A 22,051-nucleotide genomic window follows, 5' to 3' on the forward strand; every position below is an offset into this window, starting at 1 on the left:
ACATTCATTGTCATTTTGCGGGTAAAAATGCCAGAGCTGTGGATGAAATGGACCAAGCAATAGCAATAACGCTTAGACTTATGTACCATTTCACAGTGCTTTACAGCCCACTCAGAACAGTTTACAGAGTCAACCTATTGCCCCCAACAATCTGGGTCCTCATTTTACTGACCTCCGAAAGGTAGAAGGCTGAATTAACCTTGAGCTGGTCAGAATCGAATTGCTGGCAGTTGGCAACATTGCAGGCTAATATAACTGCAAATTATAGAATGGTAGTTAAATCCATACAATTGATCTGTAATCCCATCTAGCCCCTCAGTCTCTGATTTGAGAATAATGACCTTTTATAATCCTTACTATAGATATAGGTTGAGCGGTATGGTGGCCTAGTGGTGAAGATGCTAGCCTCTCCCTCGGAAAGTTGAGAGTTCAATCCTAAATAGCAGCAGATGTTTGTCTCCTAGGGCGCTGAGAAAAAAAATATCTGCTGCAAACTTCGCTTAGGTGTCAGGAAGGGCATCCAGCTACTAAATGCTCAGCTCCATCCAGTTGCCCTGACTCTACCCCAGATTAAGGGATTACAAGGTTGTAAAAAGGGAGTTACCCTAGATATAGGTCCCAGAAATAGAAATCTAATAAAAGGTACCTCTTCTTAAAAAACTACATGCTACCAAAATTTTTGAATGAAGTTTTATAGAAGTCTTGTCTGGCTATAAATGAGATTCAGGTTGTGCAAATAGGCCTATTCAATGGAAGTTCAGAATCACCAAGGAGCTCTTAGTTGGAGATAAGAATCTTGATTTGGGAAGATCAGAATCAAATCCAGGTCTTCGAATACTTAACCTTTTTATTGCTCTTCATGTTGCCAATCCATTAACTGAGGACATCAGCGTTATCATTGCAAAATTTTTGGACTGTAAAAAATAGGTGATAGGAGTTATTTTTTCTTCCAGGTATTCAGGTTTCCCTAGCAATTATAGAAGTTAGGGATGTAGATAATCTGGAATTAAAAACAAAGAAAGAATGAAGATGACCTAATCTGACCTTGATTGGATTTTTGGTATTCTGTACAGATTACAGTGGATCCATGGCATACAGGTGGTGTACACTAATATAGTCTAAAACTAGTATATTTAACATCAGTATAATCTACTCTGTTTCCCCAAAAATAAGACCTCCCCGATAAAAATCCCTCCCCCAAAAGTAATCCCTCCCCCAAAAGTAAGCCCTCCCAAAAATATTTAAACACATGTGTAGCCGGTCCCCGCCATTTCCTCTGGTTAGGGTTAGGGAGACAGAATTGGAAATCAGGTAAGACAGCAAGAGGAGCCCCATCTTGCTCCACGTGCCCCAAAATAATAAGACCTCCCCAAAAATAAGGCCAAGCGCTTATTTCGGGGTTCAAAAAAATATAAGACAGGGTCTTATTTTCGGAGAAACACGGTAGCATTTTTCTGTAGGAAGCATACCCGATGTTTGTTTTCAAGAAACCTACATTTCAAAGCACCTATATTTTCCTACAGAATGGTGATCAGAATATCTCCCTTGGGAAGACTACATTCCTGAGGTATTCTGTAAAACTCACATATCCTTAATTTTTTTATCAGTCCTTTACATGCCCATGTGTAATTTGCTCTGACAGTATGATGAAGGACTGAGGAAAGACACCATCTGTTGTGGCCTGTTGGCCGCCGGCTCCTCCAGCAGCCGAATCAGATGAGGAGGTGTGGGAAGTCAGGGTCAGCATCAAGGCAACCTGAGAGCTCTGAGTGGGAAGAGGGAATGGAACTGGCAGAGAGAGAGAGAGAGAGACAGAGGTGGAGACTAGGCTGTCCGTCAGCCCTCAGATGGAGAGTCAACAGCCCCCAGATCTGGAGGTGGCTTGTTCCCTGATTGCTTATTTGTACCCTATAACTATCATTAAGTGTTGTACCTTATGATTCTTGATGAACGTATCTTTCCTTTTATGTACACTGAGAGCGTATGCACCAAAGACAAATTCCTTGTGTGTCTAATCACACTTGGCCAATAAAAAATTCTATTCTATTCTGTTCTGTTCTGTTCTGTTCTGTTCTGTTCTGTTCTATTCTATTCTATTCTATTCTATTCTATTCTATTCTATTCTATTCTATTCTATTCTATTCGGAAGAAGAGGAACAGGTGGGTCCAGTGCCTGATGTGCGGATGTGCAGAAGGCAGAGGAGAGGAGAGCAGTGGAAATCTATGGCCCGATCCTTGGGACGGAAGAGCCAGCACTGCTAGCGAAGCCCCACCCTAGCTCTGGGGATAAAAGGCAGGGGCCGGAGATGAATAGATGTGGCAGGCAACTATTCATCTCCCTGCCGGACAGACTTGTTAGCCTGCAGTGAGAGAAAAACTTTTTGCAGGGGCTGCTGGCCAGGGGTGAAATTCAAAAAATTTTCCCTACCGGTTCTGTGGGCGTGGCTTGATGTGCATGGCAGACAACCAGCTACTCCCAAACCTCTCCTATTTATTCCCCAGCCAGGGAGGGGCTGGCTAGCGTCTCCGTCTGCTTTTCCCTGAGAGCCGGCTTATTGCTTTCCTTTGCTCTCCTCTCCTTTCCTCTCTGCACATCTGAGATGGGCCCCATCTGTTCCTCCCCCTCACTCAGCTCAGGCCCCGAAGACAGCTGCCTCTCCACTTGGGGGAGGATGGAAGGCCCTGGCTCTGCCTCTGATGCTGTTTCCTTATCATATCATTATCAACAGGGAATATTCCCTATTCCTTCCAAAGGCTCCGAAGCGGGCCCAAGCCCTCCTTCCACCTCCATCTAACTCTGCAGCTAGCTTTGCTGGCAGCTGACGGGCCACAACAGTAAAGAACTCAGGAGGGGGGGGGGGGAGGTGCTGGGAAGATTGGCTCACCATCAAAAAGATTGCAAAATCGGATCACATGATGACCCGCTTAACGACATGACCACAATTGCAGTCCTAAGTCGAGGACTGCCTGTATTAGCAGAAATGCATCTCATCGCTGTTTCCTGTTACTTCACTGAGGTGGTGCATCTTTGCCGCGGGATCCGCAAAACGTCCCATAAAAGTTAGCCAGTAAATTCTTTCTCTTTTCAATTGTAGCATGGCTATACAAGTCGACAAATTCACCTTCGAAAGTTACCCAGACTCACCCGGTGAAAGAGTGCAATATGCAAATCCAAAGCAGCTGGAAGAAGAGAGAAAGCAAGCAAAAAGCCTGGAGATCAACAACAAGTTAGACATTGTCTGGAAAATTATATCCTTTTTTTTTCAGAAATTCTCAAGTTAATTCATTTCTAGGAATGCATATGAAAAAGAAATGGTTTAAAATGGTGCATTTTACATAATCACAAACTTTTAAACTAATTTTACCGAACACTTTGATTTTATTTATTTATTTATTTATTTGTTTGTTTGTTTGTTTGTTTGTTTATTTATTTATTGGTTTGATTTATATGCCGCCTTTTTCCGGAGACTCAAGGAGGCTTACAATGCATTAAGCAATAGCCTTCATACTTTTGTATATACCTGCTTAGTAGGGCTTTCAGCCCCCCCAAGCGGTGTTCTTTTTTATACAAAGTCAGCTTATTGCCCCCACAATCCGGCTCCTCATTTTACCTACCTCGGAAGGATGGAAGGCCGAGTCAACCTTGAGCCTGGTGAGATTTGAACTTGCAGTAATTGCAGGCAGCTGATGTTACTTAACAGTGCTTTAGTCTGCTGTGCCACCAAGGCTCTTTAGATTTCTCTTTAGGTTTCTTTTCAAGCCGCTTTATTTTCTCCCTTCAGTTGAGCGTTCCACACAGCTTTTATGTTTTAAATAATGAAGAACTGTAGTGTGTATTTTTATGAACATTGGCATAACTCCGAGTCTTCCAAGACGTCCCTTTGAGAATATCAGTAAGAAAATAGAATCTGACTCCTGACCGCAATCCATGGGATATAAGAAGAAGAAATATGATTAGAGAGATGCTAGAAATACTTTTGCTCTGACCCCTGAGGCATTAAAATTGGCAGACATAGCTTTAATGGAAAGCATAGTGTCAAGTGCAGGAAATCGGGAGTTAGAATAACAGAATAACAGAGTTGGAAGGAACCTTTGAGGTCTTCTAGTCTAACCCCCTTTTCAGGCAGGAGACCCTATACCATTTCAGACAAGTGGCTGTCCAGTCTCTTCTTAAAAACTTCCAGTGTTGGAGCAGCCACAACTTCTGAAGGCAAGCTATTCCACTGGTTAATTGTTCTAACTATTAGGAAATTTCTCCTTAATTCTAGGTTGGTTTTCTCCTTGATTAGTTTCCATCCATTGCTTCTTGTCCTGCCTTCAGGTGCTTTGGTGAATAGCTTGACTCCCTCTTCTTTGTGGCAACCCCTGAGATATTGGAAAACTGCTATCATGCCATCCCTAGCCCTTCCTTTCATTAAACTAAACATACCCAATTCCAGCAATCGTTATTTATATGTTTTAGTCAAGGTGGTTTACATGAATACAGTCTTATTGCATGCTAACACTCTCTACAAGAATCTGAACTATTAACGATGAAAGCAGATCGGCAGTAGAGAAGGGTCCACAGAATTCAAAGTGGGCTGGACTTCGATCTCTTGTGGGCGCAAAGGGACTCGAGACTGATGACATGCGTGACCCCTCCTTCCAGCTCAGCCTAGTCATCTCCTACACATATCCATTGAGTAGAAGCACACCTTTGCTTTGCCTCTCCTTCACAACACATTCTTTGGGGTTCTTCACATATCAATATTGAGCATTAACGTGTCTCTCTATTTTTTTAAAGAGTATATTGCTTCTCGGTGGAAGGTTGGGAGACCATGTCCTACAGTATAGTTGGCAGTAAATTACAGCTCTCCAGACACTTGATCATTGTTCAGCATTTCATTCGGAAGAAGACTCTCGTGTAATGAAGCTTTAAATGCAAACATTTATTGTTCAGTGCAGAACAAAGAATTCTGAGCCTTTAAATATCTGCATTCCACAGTTTATTTCCTAGGGTTTTCTCTTCCACTCATCTGATATACGTGGATACTTGATTAGCTTCTTGGTGACTTCGAGAGGTAGCCGTAATGGAATTCTCTGAACTTTGGGATGAGATTCCCCCTCCCCCCAAATCAGTATCAAATTAGAATAGATGTAGATTTAGTTTGCTCTCACAAACGGAGAGCCAATTTTTCTCCAAATGAAGAGAGAGCAAGAAAAAGAACCAAAAAGGGTCATAAATAAAAGCAGGGCTAAAGGGCCTACCTATCAAGTGAAAAGGGGACCCGGTGGGGACAACGCTGAGCTTGTCGATCAGAAAGGTTGGCAGTTTGGCGGTTCGAATCCCTAGTGCCGTGTAACAGGGTGAGCTCCCGCTACTTCTCCCAGCTTCTGCCAACCTAGCAGTTCGAAACCACGTAAAAAATGCAAGTAGAAAAATAGGGACCACCTTTGGTGGAAAGATAACAGCGTTCTGTGTGCCTTTGGCGTTTAGTCGTGCCGGCCACATGACCATGGAGACGTCTTTGGACAGCACTGGCTCTTCGGCCTAGAAACGGGGATGAGCACCACCCCCTAGAGTCAGGAACGACTAGCACATATGTGTGAGGGGAACCTTTACCTTTACCTATCAAGTGAAAGATGGAGGAAGGAAACCATCGAGCAAAGTATAACATTAGAGGACGATATGGCTGAAGGATCCAACCTCCCTTATACTACTTGGAGGATCCTGAATAGGCTGAGAGTTGGAGTGCTTAAGGGCAAAATCTATACGCTCGAGTGGTGGCTCTTAGCAGATAACAACATGCAGCGTGAATGTGGGGAGAGTGAGATGCAGAGCCTTGCCTATTACCAGAAAACATGTACTCATAATTACTTATTTTTGGCCAGCAACAAAGCCAAGAACGTGGCTTCATTCTGGCACTTTAAAGTTTGATCTAGACAAGGAAAAAAGGAGGAGGGGAGAGGGGGAAGGAGAAGGAGAAGAGGATGATTTTGTGAGGCTTTCTTGATTATTCTTTGGAGGCTTGACAGCGGCTCAGCTGTCTTTACATGACAGTTCTTTGTAGCCTGGGAATTTCTGGGTTTCATCTCAGCGGTCTCAATCAATCAATAATGTTTATTCAAGTCAAAGACCAGAAGAAAGAACAAAAGAACAAAAACAGAATGAAACAAATAAATACAACAATACAAGAGTTGGTTGTCTTGTATTTGTCCCAAATACAAGACAAAGGGGAAGAGACAAGAGGACAAAGACAAACTCTTTGTCCCAAAGAGTTGGTTGTCCCAAAGGTGCTTTTTCCAAAAGCAACTGGACTTTCTTGGATTTTTTTTTCCCCTTGAAAACATTTCGCTCCTCATCCAAGAAGCTTCTTCAGTTCTGGCTCAGCTATATCCCCTACAAATGATCAGTTAAGATGTATCAAACTGAAAGTAATGTTTAAACCCAAGACAAATATATCTTTAACCAATTATATCCTGCTTTCATTGCAGCAAAACAAAATTTAGCTACCACTCAGGTAATGAATGGTTTTAAGTTCTGAAGGAGAAGGTTCATGTAAAATTTATTTGGCCGCTCACCTGTTTCTGCTCTTACAAATCATAAGTAAGCAGGCAATTATTTTGAACCGTTGGAGCAGAAATCGGTGAGAGAAAATTGGCTTAGGTAGAAAGAATGGACAAGCTGGTTGGAGTAGCTTTGCAGATCTATTTTGTCCGTGTCCCTGATATCAAATGAGTGGAAATCTTGTGTGTGTAAGACAAACAAATCATAATTAGGAAGAGCTTCTGCCCAGCTTCTTATGATAAAACACTACCATGTTTCCCCGAAAATAAGACCCTGTCTTATATTTTTTTGAACCCTGAAAAAAGTGCTTGGCCTTATTGCCATGCGCTCAAAAGCCCGATTGGGCTTATTATCAGAGGATGTCTTATTTTGGGGGAAACGGGATATATATTGGAACATTATATAGTGTTTCTCCTTCACACTCCAGGGGAATATCTTTCTAGGTGTCTAATAATACATTTTTGAATGTTCTTATTTAAATAAGAACCTCTAGCAAATTTTTTTTTTCAACTATTCAAATTCCAATATTGGAAAGCTTCTACATCTGAATGTAGCATGTGCTAATGGCATCTGCTGTTTTCTGTGGAGCAGAATGTTGTTTCTGCTATTCGGCATTGGAGCAGATGGCAGACAATTTTTAGACTGGTTAATATTCTTCAGCCCTTTCGTTTGATTAATATTTTCTAAATATTTAATAGGTAGTTCAGATTTTAGTGCTCTGCGTGGAGGAGTTTTTCAACCGAAAGGGCAATTTTGGTAAGGAATTTGGCTGGGATTTTGAAAGAGAAAAGCACTTGTACTCAGATGCAAAATGAAAATCCACAATTTAGAAAAACGCCTGATGTGGCTCTAGGGTTTACCCTTTTTCTGTTTTTCATGTATTTTTAAATGTATCTATTGAAGAATGCCATAAGCTCCTGAACCCCCCCTCCCCCCCCCCCGTTAGACCATTGGAGGAGATAAGATTGCTGGTATCAGGTGCAATAATTGGGAAGCAAGAGGGTTCAAATGACTATGGGTTTATTGCAATTAAGACAGCTTGCCTTCAGATGTTGAGGATGCTCCATCCCTGAAGGCTTTTCAAAAAGAGACTGGACATTTGTCTGAAATGATATAGGGTCTCCTGCTCGAGCAGAGGGTTAGACTAGAAGACCTCTGACTCCCTTCCAACTCTATTGGTCTATGTTCTATGAATGCTAAAGCTCCCTACAGGAATCTGAATTGCACACAGTCAAAGCAAATTGGCAGTAGATATGAGTCAACAGAATTCAAGGTGGGCTGGATTTAGATGTCTTGTGGGCACGAAGGTGAAACTTGCTTACCTTCGCTAGCGGTTCACAAATGTGAGCGCGTGCACTTGCTATGCGTGCGTGCGACACCTCTGCGCATGTGCAGAAGGTAAAAAATGGAACTGATAACGTCCGGGTGGGCGGAGCCTCCCGCCACCGGCGCTAATGGTTTGCCCGAACCGGATAGAACCGGCTGAATTTCACCACTGGACTCGAGACTGATGAAACCTTTGACCCCTCCCTCAGGCCCAGCTTGGTCGTCTCCTACATTGGTGGGAAAAGTTAGAATGGCCACGTACGAAAGGAATGAATAAAACTGTGATAATAATCATTAACCATCTACAAAAATTAAACTTTAACTATTCAATTAAATTTCAATCATTATTAGTTTGAAATATACTTTGCCATTGGTGATTATTTAGCGCAGACATTAAAATTATCACCCTCCATCATGCAGTTGATTCTCGAAAGCCCATTATATCTTTGAAAATTGTTCTAATGATAGTTGAGTGGAGATAAAAGTATTTTATCCCATCTCCAGGGTTGTCAAAACACCATGTCTCTAAATAGCATGAAACCATGTCCCTCGAGTGTATACCTGCAGTTTTTCTTGACGCTCTCAAATGACTAAACAAAGAATCAAAAACCCCAAAGGAAAGATTAGGTAGGAAAAACATGGGAAGGTTATTATGCGGTAACAATAGCAGCAGAAATCTCTATGAATAAATTATATTAATGCAGAAGAAAGAGTGAGCAAACGCCCTAAACAAATGAATCCAATTTCTTTGGTATTTTTGTTTCGGTCTGTAGATAGTGTCTGGATCCCCATTTTGTTGAGTTTTGTAATTTTTTTTTAATACATTGTGAACCTTCCATTTGGAATCAAGTACACGTAGTCCTTGACTTATGACCACAGTTGAGCCCCAGTTGCTAAGCAAGACATTTGTTAAGTGAGTTTTGCCCCATTTTACGACTTTACTTGCCACCGTTGTGAAGTAAATCACTTCAGTTGTAAAGTTAGTAACCTGTTTGTTAAGTGAATCTGGCTTCTCCATTGACTTTGATTGCAAGAAGGTCGCAAAAGAGGATCATGTGACCCCGGGACACCGCAACTGTCATAAATATGAGTCAGTTGCCAAGCCTCTGAATTTTGATCAAGTGAACCATGGGGATGCTGCAACGGTTGTAACTTTGAAAAATGGTCATAAGTCACGTTTTTCAATGCTGTTGTACCTTTGAATGGACACTAACCGAACTGTTGTAAGTCGAGGACTATCTGTAGTGCCAAAGCTGAATGTTCTTATGGGTGCCTTTCAGTCTGTTGATTCCTGACAACTTCCTGGACTAATCCCTATAGTATTTTTCGTAAATGGTTTGCCATTTCTTGCTTCTTAGGCCTGAGAGAGAATGATTGGCTCAAGGTCACCCAGCTGGCTTTCTTTGTGCCGAAGGTGAGAGTAGAACTCACAGCCCAGGGGTGAAATGTAAAATTTGTTACTACCGGTTCTGTGGGCGTGGCTTGGTGGTGGTGGGGGTAATGTGACTGGGTGGGCGTGGCAAACTTTTTTTTTTTTATTTTAACTTTTCAAAGCATTTTTTCTGCAAATGCAAAAAAATGCTTTGAAAAGCCTCTGCCGATCAGGAACACAGCTGAGATCATCAGAGCCTTTTCAAAGCATTTTTTTAACCACCTCTTCTGCTGAAGAGGTTGCAGAAAAAAATGCTTTGAAAAGTCTCTCTGACGATCAGGCAACTCAGCTGGAATCGTCAGAGAGACTTTTAAAGCATTTTTTTAACCACCTCTTCAGCAGAAGAGATGGTTAAAAAAATGCTTTGAAAAGCCTCTGAGATCCCAGCTGAGCCACGCGATCATCAGAGCCTTTTTGTTTTTTACTTTTAAAAGCATTTTTTCGGCGGAAGAAGTTGTAGAAAAAATGCTTTGAAAAGTAAAAAAAAAAAAAAAAAGGCTCTGATGACCGTTTGGCTCAGCTGGGCATGGTTGGGGGGGGGCACAGGGAGTTTTGCTACCGAACCACCCACTGCCATCGCTACCGGATCGGGCGATCTGGTCTGAACCAGGAGCCTTTCACCCCTGTCACAGCCTCCCAGGTTCTACCTTTAACCACCGCACCAAATTTTTAAAAAATGATCCTCCGTATTGCAAAATTCACAATGGAAATAAAATCGGAGAATTATCGATAGATCTATGAATCATTACACGCATTTTTGTTAGTATAGTTTCTATTTGTGAAACTCTTATTTACTGGTGCTAAAGTAGGACACTTGCTCACCTGTGTTTATTCCTCTGGGAAATTATAAGTGAAACATCTTCTTAATTAAATGCCAGAGGTCAAACTGCATAGCCAAGTGATTAAGGGCTGAGAACCAGTAGGGGCAGTGGAATCATTTAATTGATGTCTCCAAATAAGGGTTACGCTGAGATTACCTGAAAGGAAAAATGAAATTTGACCACCAGCTTCTTCCGCTCCTTTAAAAATGGAGGGATTAAATTAATTTAGTTCAGGATTTCTACAATTATTGTTAATAAGTGGGAATGCAGGTACTCTTCAATTTACAGCAGTTTGTTTAGTGACTGTTTGAAGTTACGATGGTATTGAAAAATTGTCTTATGACCCGTTTTTCACATTTACAACCGTGGCAGCATCCCCGTGGTCACATGATCAAAATTCAGATGCTCGGCAACTGACTCATATTTATGACAGTTGCAATGTCCTGGGGTCACGTGATCCCTTTTTGCGATCTTTCGGCAAGCAAAGTCACTAAGGAAGTCAGATTCATTTAACAACCGTCTTACTAACTTTAAGAAGGGCAATGATTCACATAACGACTGTGACAATGGGGCAAAACTCACTTAACAACTGTCTCGCTTAGCAACAATTTTGGGGCTCAATTGTGGTCGTAAGATGAGGACTCCCCGTATTAATACAAAATCAACTTTAAGGGTTTTCCAGTATTTCTACTTTACAGAACATTTAAGAATTTGGAAAGTTTCTGCCAGTGGGAAGACATGAAATCTCCTTGCCTTTTGTTCTATCATTGTCGTGCTCCATAGGAATTGCAGGCCTAACACATATTTTGGGGAAGACTTGTGTGCACAGTAATTGTAAAGATTGAATAATGATCACACCCTTGATGTAGACTAGTTTCGCCCCTTCCTGTGATATCTGGATTACTTGACTCAGAATACAGAACACGACTCAGATTTCTCTTTGGCACAGATTGCTTATCCAACTAAGCCATCCTTTGTGGAATAACAGATTACTGCAAACATCAAACTTGGTAGCATGCTAAGCCATAATTACAGTTTACAAACAAACCACTTTACAGCTTATCTAAAGCTTTTTGGTTCAAGCACTGACTACAGCTTCTAGGAGCAGCATGGGCTAAATTTCCCAATTACCGTAGCTTCTTTTTTCCCCATCCCAAAGGAAAATATTTGAAGAAGACTTCATTGGGGTGGGACCTTGAGTTCTTACTTTGATCTCCGTCCTCTGAAATCCTGTGTTAAGATTCGCCCTGAAAGACTATGTGAGTGTATTTCTTTTCAGTGTTCCTTAACTATCATTTACCCCTCTTTGAAGCGTGAAGGGGAGGCCAGCGTGGAAGGGATCCTTAATCAGGTTGTCCTCGATCACCTGCAGTTGGCGCCTCTCCAGTGGGGTGAGTAATGCGAAGACCGATAGTTCGGCAAAGTAAGATTTTTTTTGATGGGTTCCTTCTTGCTGAAATAACTTTGCAAAAAAGCACTGAGAAATTCTGTCAAAAGTTGAACGATGCAAAATGCCACTTGTGCTTTTTCGGGTGGGATCGTTTATTAAATCATTGTAGCAAAATGGCTTACTATGAAATTATCGCCTCTATATTTAGTTCATGTAGTCATGGGGAATCATCCAGAATAGACATTATTTTCCTCAAAAGCAGTTGCTAAGTGCTGGGATACAGTTTTGCTGTCTGCTCCAGTGGACTGTAGGTGTGTTAAAATACCAGTTGTGGGTACTTTGAATTATATAATGATTGTCACCCTTGTCTGAGTTACGAATTGCTGAGAATGTTCTTTGGTTTTCGGTTCCTACCTGGCTGCCCTTTCTAGAAGTTGATCTGAGCACTCTTAATCTTTCTGAGTGACGGGCCTGGAGTCTTAATTTTGTATATTAACACTATACAGTCCATCTATGAAACCATGAGGTTGAATGCAGTATGAACTGATTTGTTTGTGTTGCTGCTGTTGGACGTAATGTGGTTTTGTTGCCTTATTAGTTCGGTTTTAAGTACAGGGTGTTGTGGCTCCGTTGCCTGAGCCTGGGCTATCAACAGATGTAGACTCTGAGAGTGAGGGAGAGGAGTTGGCAAGGCCTCCCTCTCCAGGACACTCCTCTCTGGCAATGCCTCTGGAGGACACCGAAGGCCAAGAGATAGGCCCAGAGCCAAGCACGTCCCCGCAGCCACAGGTGGACAGCGATGAAGGAGATAAGTGCTGGCTGGACCCTCGGCAGAGGCGCAGGGAGAAGCGTGCACAGCAGAGGGGAAGGCGTGCCAGAGATTAGCTGAGTCACTGGACCACACCCCACAGGGTATAAATGTGGGTGTGGTGGCCGGTTCAGTTTGTGACGAGCAAAAACTAGAAATAATCCATGATCTCTGCGTTACTGGACTTCTGCCTGCCTTGTCGGACTGCATTTGGACTAATCCTTGTATTGCGAAAACTTTGCCTGCTTTATCGGAATGCTTGCAGTCTAATCTTTGTTTTGTGTGAGTAAAGTCTGAATTGGCAACTAGCCACTGGGTTGCTGCCAGCTTTATCTTCAAAGATTTTGTCGTGTGGCTTATTAACTCTGGGCCATCTGTGGGGGTGCGTGTGTGGGTCGGGGACAGAACACAGGGAGTCTTTGTTTTAATAATCTAAATGGGACTGGAATTTTGATCGCTAAGCAAAGCGGTCATTAGATGAAACATCAGATAATAATACTGTCCATCAACACTCCAATCAACCAATAAAAAAACCCCACAGCCAACCAGGCACCACATAAATACTACACCTAAAATAGCCCAAAGTACACATTCCAGTAGAGAGAAGTTGCCTGAGGATGGGCTCCTGCACGAGTCCAAAAGCTCGGAAGACTAAACCTTTGGTCCTGGTGACTGACCCAGATTGGATCTGGAAACATCACATGATCACATTGCTCAGGAATGGAGTTTCGGTATGCCTAGTTGTGGTTGTTAAGCCAGAAGCCTCACAACCAGAATAGAATAGGATTATTTATTGGACAAGTGTGATTGGACACACAAGGAATTTGTCTCCAGTGCAAAAGCTCTCAGAGTACATACAAGCAACAAGTGTTAAATGATGATCATAATCATAAAATACAATCATCATAAATCATAAGATACAACATTCAGTGGTAGTCATAGGATATAAATAAGCAATCAACATAAATCATAATTGAATACTAAGGAAAGCAATCAACATAAATCATAAGATACAAACAACAAAGTTATAGTCACAAGAAGCTAAGGAAATAAGTAATAGGAAAGATGAAAAGGATAATAGTAATACAGCCCTACTAGGTGCTTTGACATCCCAGGGCATAAGATAAGTGTTGTGGGAATTAGTTGTTTAGCAAAGTGATGGCATGGGGGAAAAATGTCCTTGTGTCTAGTTAGTTTTGTGTGCAATGCCCTGTAGCGTCGCCTTGAGGGAAGAAGTTGAAACAGTTTATGTCCAGGATGAGAAGGCTCTATAGATATTTTCACAGCCCTCTTTCTGGCTTGTGCAGTATACAGGTGCTCAACGCAAGGCAGGCTTGTTGCAATTATTTTTCCTGTAGTCCTAATTATCTGTTGAAATCTGTGTCTGTCTTTTAACAACAACCAGAGCCTAAAAACCAGAACTAAGGATATCTGGCTTCAGATATCTCCTGCCCTGCCTCATTCAACTCCATATCAACTCCCCCCACTCTTCTATCTCTCCCCGCTCCGGCCCCCCATCTTTACCCTTTTGGCCATCCTGGACTCTGCCAGCTACTCCTGCTGTCTCCCTTTTCCGATCGTTCACCTTTATCATCTGTTTATCCTTCAGTGCAGGGGCTCTGTTGGTCCTGGGATCACTGCCATTCCCACCACCCTGGTCTCCAGGCTCCTAATGGGCCTGTCCTCTTCGGCAGTCTCAGCCTGCTATGCATGCATTCCCATGTGCACATCTATTCTGCCTGCTGGGGCTCCACACATCAGACACAGCTTGCTGTCTCCTTCCTCAATAAATCCTTGAAAGGGATATCAGCTTCCCATGCATTGAAGCCTGTAGAACAGTTCTGAGAACCTCCAGTATGCGCTTGATAGTTCGCATCGGAAATGCTCCTGGTGAACTGGCTAGTGGGCTTTGCAAGTGCCGGCTTCCTTAGAAATTAAACAGCACAAACTTAGTCCCAGCAAACCTCTTTAATTCATACAGCTGTAAAATACTTTCATTTACAGTCCACAAGGCTTGATAAACAATCTTTCAGCAGAAGGTTATCAACACCCACCTATCTCACATGGAATACTGCCAAAGAGCTAATTTCCAGACGCAGGGCAAGGCCAAACTTGGCACAGAGTCACAAACAGAAGTTTCCAATCTTGAATCGGCCAGATGATCTAATTGCTTCCTGCAAAAGCTCATGTCCCGTTCACTTCTCTTTTTATGTCTTATGGGAGGGGCCAATCATCTCCAAGCCTTACTCCCAAGTCGACCCTGTTTCCTTAATTGTTCCTGTCTCCTGGCTGCTCTGCGCATGCACATACTGGGAACAGGCTCCTGCTGTTGTTCTGCCTCTTCGAAGGCAGCAAAGAACTACCAGATGGCCTTGGCCCCCTCTCTGCCTCTGACTCAGAGCCATCGTCTGAGCCTTCCCCAGACTCCAGGACTGCCCCACGTTCCTCCCCAACCTCCTCACTGTCTGAATCTGCTGCCAGCTCTGCTGGCCGTTGGTGGGCCACAACACTTACCTTACACTCCACCATCCCTAAGGTCTCCTGAGGAAACTGCCAGGTGGAAACGGGGGAAGAAGATCTTGTGCAGCTGCCTCAAGATGGCCATGCCAATGGTGTATTGTAAACAGCGGAAGCCAGAAGCCAGAGAAAGTTAGCTGGGATGTCAAATCACAGAGTGGCAGGTTCAGCAGAGGCAGCTGAGTGCAGGACAGCCGGAAGGTCGGAGATGAGAGAGAGATAGGCTGGTGGGAGAGTTAGTGGTGAAGTGGCCGCGTAGTCATTAAATGGGGTGAGCTGTCAAGCACCTGAATTTTGATCACATGACTGTGGGGCACCGCAGTGGCCATAATTTCAGGGACCAGGTATAACTACCATTTGTTCAGTATGGCCATAACTTTGAATGTATTGGGAAGGCCCCAGCCTGGCAGGGAGGAGGGATCAAGCAGAGAGCTAGCTTAGAATCACTACACAATCGGAAAAGGGCTAAGTCCAACTTTCCAAGTTGGAGCCTTATCTAATTGCTCCCACGAGTAGGCTGCCAATCTGGGAAGATTCCTATATTATAGGCAGCATGTAATAAAGTAGTTGGCTCAAACTCTGCACATGTAGCTCTGGTTCTTCACACTGGACAAGACGCTTGCTGAGCAAAGATCATTCAGCGAGGACCACCTGTAATGTGTTTCCTTGCCCTGAAAGCCTTTGAAACGAAGTGTTTCGAAATGTGGTCTTTAATAAAGAAAAATCCTGGGATTTTTGTGTGGCTGTGATAATTTTGTCATTACTGGGTGTTGATTAGCCGGTTTGCTTCACTCTCTAATTAAAAAGCCCAGAGTTCGTTTACAAATTGCCTTTCGGTAAAATAATCAGATAGATTGGCACCTGCTGGTGCCTATGACTCTGCATACTGCTTGCCTGCCTAATAAAATATCTTTCTCAAATAGGAAAAAGACAATCAATCTTTGTGGACACAAAGTAAGTCAATCAGTACTTTTATTAGTTTGTGATGGCATATGTTCATAGCGTATTATAGATATAAGTCATCATGCTTTAGTAGGTCGAACTAGTTGCCTTTAACATGTGTGGTAAATCTTCTGCAATTGAACAATAATAATCTTGCTAAAACTTCAAAACACTTTCATAAATTTTGTCCTAAATTTGGCTTTACTGTTAGACACTGAATCTAAGAGGTGGTGTAATCTTAGAGAGATAATAGAATTTTTATTGGCCAAGTGTGATTGGACACACAAGGAATTTGTCTTGGTGCATACGCTCTCAGTGTACATAAAAGAAAAGATATGTTCGTCAAGAATCCTAAGGTACAACACTTAATGATAGTCATAGGGTACAAATAAGCAATCAGGAAACAATATCAATATAAATCGTAAGGATACCAGCAACAAAGTTACAGTCATGCCATCATAAGTGGGAGGAGATGGGTGATAGGAACAAGGAGAAGATTAATAGTAATGCAGACTTAGTAACTAGTTTGACAGTGTTGAGGGAATTATTTGTTTAGCAGAGTTCGGGAAAAAACTGTTTGGGAAAAAACTGTCCTTGTGTCTAGTTGTTCTGGTGTGCAGTGCTCTATAACGTCGTTTTGAGGGTAGGAGTTGAAACAGTTTATGTCCAGGATGTGAGGGGTCTCTAAATATTTTCACAGCCCTCTTTTGGACTCATGCTTTAGTGGGTCGTGATTTGTGGTAGAGATGAGGCCTGAATATTGACATTTCAAGAGGACTCCTATAACCCTTAGTAGAAATTACCAAAGGTATCTTCCAATTTTAGTGGAAGATGTAGGGAGAAGAGGAAGCAGAGACGGAGAGTGGAGTTAAGCCTGTCATCAGCTTAGAGTCATTACGTTGCCACAAAAGGTTCAAATTCAACCCCTCTTCAACTCTGTTGACCCTTATCTGGCACCAATTTAGCATTGGATTTTAGTTGACTAGACTCTTATGTGTAGCTTTGAGCATTAAATTTCTGAACTGTAACTTAATGTATGTTCTTAATCTTTGCACCTGACAGAAGTTTAGAAACATTCTGTCCTAATTTGAAAATTGTTTAGACATTCTTTTCAACTGAAGGAGCTAGATATTTATGAGTAGCCATAAAAGCAGTTAGTGCTTTCAGATGCTGTAGAAGTCATATTAACTTCTGAAGTTGGGAGATTCTTGGTCCTGGCATCTACCATCCCAACTCAGTGCATCTTCTCAGTCATTCTTCATGGTCCTTATATTAGGGTCATATCTACGTCAACTTTTCCCTATCTTCTTTTCTGTTCCTAATGAGAGATGTTGGAAGAATGTTGTGCTTCTTGTCCAGATCTGATCTCTGCTGCTGCTAATGCCACTTCCCTCAAGAAAATTCAAGGAAAGAAGATACAGATTAACTCTGCGTCATGGATTTGGAGTGGTGCGGTGGCCTAGAGGTGAAGCTCTCGCCTCACAATCAGGAGGCTGTGAGTTCGATCCTAGGTAGAGGCAGATATTTCTCTCTCTGGGCACAGTGAGAATATATCTGCTGAACAAATCTCCGCATTGGCGTCAGGAAGGGCATCCGGCCAGTAAATACTTTGCTAGTTTCATTCAGTTGTGCAGACTCCACCCCGCAAGGGATTATGGGGTCGTTAAATGAAAATGATGATGATGGGGCTGATTTGGTGATTGCCTCTGAGTTTCAACCCTTGCTGTAGATACTCTAATGGAGACCTCAAAGATCATCTGGCTCAGAACTATCACTTTAAAAAAATGAGAAAAAGAGAGAACGGATCTTCAACGCTTGTATGATAAGTACAGGTGGATGATCAGACTTCTGGTGGTGGTGTGAGAATGAAAACAGCAAAGTGTTATCCACAGTCTTCTTCATTCAACAATAGTATCTGTTCCTATTATTTTCTTTTTATGCTTACTGTATTTTTGTAGCCCTTATTTGTTAAAATAGTCTTTTCTCCAAGGTTTATCTTGCGTGTTCCAATAATTCCAGACCTGAAATCCATTTATTTTTATAGTATTAAGAAAATAATCCATTTGATCGCAGCTGCTTCTAGATGGTTGCTAGGGACATTACTTGCTTTCAGTACAGCTTTTAATCAAAATTTGTATCTTGGGAATTTCTAATATAATAGTAAGGTTTTCTGTATGACTTGTTATGAGGAAAGACCAAATTTAAAAGTATTACTTCATTATTTGTTATTTGACCCAGCATGCAATTCACTCACTGGTTAAAAAAAAAAAAAAGGCAACAGAAGTATACTTGAGCTGATAATTCTTTTCCGAAGACAGAGGCTCGAAAGAGAAGTAAACTGATAGGAGGATCTAAATTTCCAGTTTGGCTGTATCTGAACAATAAAAATAATCAGAATTGGTTGCTTTCCTTCCAGTTAGTGCTAATCACAAATATTTGGAAGATTATGGTAGTAGGAGACCAAGCATCTGGATGGATGTTCTGTTAATCATAGAATCATCGGGCTGGGAGGGACCTCAGAGGTCTTCAAGTCCAATCGGATGCTCAGGTCAGAATATTGTATCATCCCAGTCAGCTGTGTATATTTGTATTTAAAGAAGAACGTAGTATTTTAAGAAAGCTGCTGTGATGGAATGTAGTCTGGATTCCCCAGAGGGAGGGGCTTCATTCCAGAAGAATAAGAGGCAACTCAGCCCAGATATCATGTGTGAGAAAAAGAGGGTGAAGACAGACCCTCCTCAGTAGTTCCTAGAGTACAGTGGTACCTTGGTCCTCAACTAGTTTGAAACTCACCAAATTTGGTACATGACGCATTTTGATGCAAAAAAAAATTGTCATTTATTTGGTACTCGACACACAAGCTAGAATTTCTCTATGTCGGCTCATTTGTGTGTCACTACATTATTCCTTATGGGAAAAATGTGTTTGGTACTTATCATTTTTGGTACTCGTTGCGCCTCCTGGAACCAATAAATGATGAGTACTGAGGTACCACTGTATATCCTTTCGTGTAGGTAGTGGTCTCTCCAGTTTGGCAAGATTCTGCCTATAGGTGTGACACAATCAAGTAAGAATCACTCCCCATCTTTCTTGATTTCTGGAGTTTGGCAGCTGGTACATAAATTCTGAAGATGTTTTCAGAAAGAAAGAATCAATATTGGAAAGAGTTAAGGTATTAATTCTGCTGCCTTTAAATCCAGTATAACATCCTGACCTAGAGGAACTCGCCAGATACATAAATTAGTCATCCAAGGAGGAGTAATTGTGAGAAAGTAACCATAACAGATGGACAGAGTGGTGGGAGACCTAAATAAAATTGTTAGCCGATTGTTTCTGAGTGTTTATAAATTTGCAGTTGAGATTTTTGGACTCCTTTATAGCTGTAATTCTTAAGAAGATGTTGGCCAAGTAAAAGGTCTACTGGATGTAGATTGATAATGTCACATTTGTGTAAGAAAGGTATACAATAACAATGCAATTTAGTAAAAAAAAAAAAAAGAGTGTAGAGAAAAGTACGATTTGGTAAGTTAGTTTTTTAAAAAAATAGTGACGTCAGGAAAATTTAGAATTTACTGTGTCTTGAAACAAGTTGTTCTGAAAGATAAGCGAAATAAAAGGTCTGCCTTGAGGTAAATAAAGTTATAATGTTTTGGCTGACCTAGCAGAAGGTCTATGAACAAGGCAATATAATATTAGCCTTTTGATTCCTGGAAGATTTATAGCTTAGAGGGAGTTGGGTGTGTACTGTAGCGGTCAGGAAATAGACTGAGATGAACTTGGCAATGGCAGGAACAACTTTTCAGAGTGATTTTCCTGCCAGCTTCTCCAGTAACTTTGCTTGTGAAAAAATGGTAAGGAAGGTTTTGGGTTTTTTTATTAATCATATTTCTATGCCGCCCACTCTCCGAGGACTCTGGGCGGCTTACAACAATCAACAGTATACTAAATAGCATATTGCTCCCAACAATCTGGGTCCTGGTTTTACCCACCTCGGAAGGATGGAAGGCTGAGTCAACCTTGAGCCGGTGGGATTTGATCTGCTGATCTGCTGAACTAGCAGTCAGCTGAAGTAGCTGCAATACTGCACTCTAACCACTGCGCCACCTCGGCTCTTGTTGCAAATACTGATCACGTGACAGGGAGATTTGGCAACTGTTGTACGTCTGAGCTAGTTGCCAAGTGCCTGGATCACAATCATGCCACCATGGCGGCACTGCGATAGCCAAACTCTGATGAAAGGTCGTGTGTACCAGGTGTTCAGTCCCATCAGCATTTTGAACAGTCAGAACAGTTCAAGAAGAGAACAGAATAGAATAACAGAGCTGGAAGGAAGATCTTGGAGATCTTCTAGTCCAGAGGTCTTCAAACTTGGCAGCTTTAAGACTTGTGGATTTCAACTCCCAGAATTCTCCAGCCAGCTGGCTGGAGAATTCTGGGAGTTGAAGTCCACAAGTCTTAAAGCTGCCAAGTTTGAAGACCTCTGTTCTAGTCCAACCCCCTGCTTAGGCAGGAAACCCTATAAAGTTTCGGACAAGTGGCTGTCCAGTCTCTTCTTAAAAGCCTCCAGTGATGGAGCACCCACAACTTCTGAAGGCAACTTCTGTTCCATGGGTTGATTGCTCTCATTGTCAGGAAATTTCTCCTTAATTCCAGGTTGCTTCTCTCCTTGATTAGTTTCCATCCATCGTTTCTTGTCCTGCCTTCAGGTGCTTTGAAGAATACGCTGACTCCCTCTTATTCAGTCAAAGGCTACCTGTACTTTTTGAAGTCATTTCCATCAAATTTCTAAAAGTACTGTTTGTTTGTTTATTTATTATTTATTATTTATTTATTTATTTATTTATTTATTTATTTATTTATTTATTGGTTCGATTTATATGCCGCCCTTCTCCGGAGACTCAGGGCGGCTTACAATGCGTTAAGCAATAGCCTTCATACTTTTTGTATATACCTGCTTAGTAGGGCTTTCGCCCCCCCCCCCCAAAAGCGGTGTTCTTTTTTATACAAAGTCAGCTTATTGCCCCCACAATCCGGGTCCTCATTTTACCTACCTCGGAAGGATGGAAGGCTGAGTCAACCTTGAGCCTGGTGAGATTTGATCTGTTGATCTGCTGAACTAGCAGTCAGCTGAAGTAGTTGCAGTACTGCACTCTAACCACTGCGCCACCTCGGCTCCTACTGTTTGATCCCTGTTTTAAATTTTTTTTTAGTATGACTAATGTCACAGTCCGCTGCAATTTTTTTTTTCTTTTGCTGGCCTGTTTTTTGTTAAAAGCTCCCCTTTTTGCAGTCGTAGGAAATCCAGCATTATCTTACCCGTTAAATCTCCCTTTCCCCTCGTGTTCTGCATCTTTATTCCTTTTCTAATATAGTTGCATTCTTTCAAAACTACTTTATAACATCCCATAAGTGGCTGAGTAAGCATAACAGTTTATGAGGCTAAGTGAAGCTTTTTTAACCTTCCACTCTTTGGCAGTTGTGCAAATTGTATCATATCCTGGCATTTTAGAAAAAGAACAGGGACATGGAAGTTTTGCTAATTCTGTTTCTTTTAAAATTCTGCTTCTAGCCTAACTCATTGCCAGCCAGGATAAGGTGAATAATAATTTTCACTAACAATGTTGACACTGAATAAATAACCTTCCCATCTTCCCTTATTAAGTAATGTGAGTTGTTTCTGTTCAGTCATGTTCTGCTCTCCGTGAACAAACTAGCAAAACAACAGCAGGAGCTAATTTTATGTACCATTTCAAATGTTATCCATGGAAGCTACTATAAAATATGAGAAACATTGTTTAAACAGTTTCTCAATCACACTTAGACATCTGAGAATGCCGAATTATTCTATATCAGCAATTAACTGTCTATTTTCTGAGGCCTTCTTTGGTATTATACGTGAAAGCTGGGAAACTAACTTGAATACGGAAATGTCTATGGAGATTCTCAGTCGTCCAAGTCATGGTTGTTCCAAAGATGCTTTTTTCAAAAGGCAACTGGACTTTGTGGGTTTGTTTGTTGTTTTTTAAATGTTTCTGAACTGATCTCAACTGAAGTGAACTGAAGAAGCTTTTTGGATGAGAAGTGAAATGTCTTCAAGGGAAAAAAAAGAAAGTCCACCTGCCTTTTGAAAAAGGACCTTTGGGGTTGAATTGAGAAACTGGCATTGCGAAGATCTGTAGCCATCTAAAAGGATGCAAATCAGGGGTGCTATTCAGCAGGATCTGACAGGTTCTGGAGAACCGGTAGCGGAAATTTTGAGTAGTTCGGA

The 22,051-nt window shown here is 41.7% G+C and overlaps 1 protein-coding gene across 1 annotated transcript in view; it reads left to right on the plus strand.

Moving 5' to 3' along the window:
* Positions 1–22,051, plus strand: part of TRAPPC9 (trafficking protein particle complex subunit 9) — a 338,887-nt gene that overhangs the window by 99,660 nt on the left and 217,176 nt on the right. Inside the window, exons 20-21 of the mRNA XM_070941975.1 lie at positions 3,096–3,249; positions 11,427–11,517. Of these exons, the coding sequence (XP_070798076.1) occupies positions 3,096–3,249; positions 11,427–11,517 (245 nt within the window). The remainder of the gene's footprint in view (positions 1–3,095; positions 3,250–11,426; positions 11,518–22,051) is intronic.

The sequence above is a fragment of the Pituophis catenifer genome, unplaced genomic scaffold (genome assembly GCF_029215685.1).
Source record: "Pituophis catenifer annectens isolate HBS135680 unplaced genomic scaffold, rPitCat1.0.hap2 SCAF_3, whole genome shotgun sequence".
NCBI classification, from domain to species: domain Eukaryota; kingdom Metazoa; phylum Chordata; class Lepidosauria; order Squamata; family Colubridae; genus Pituophis; species Pituophis catenifer.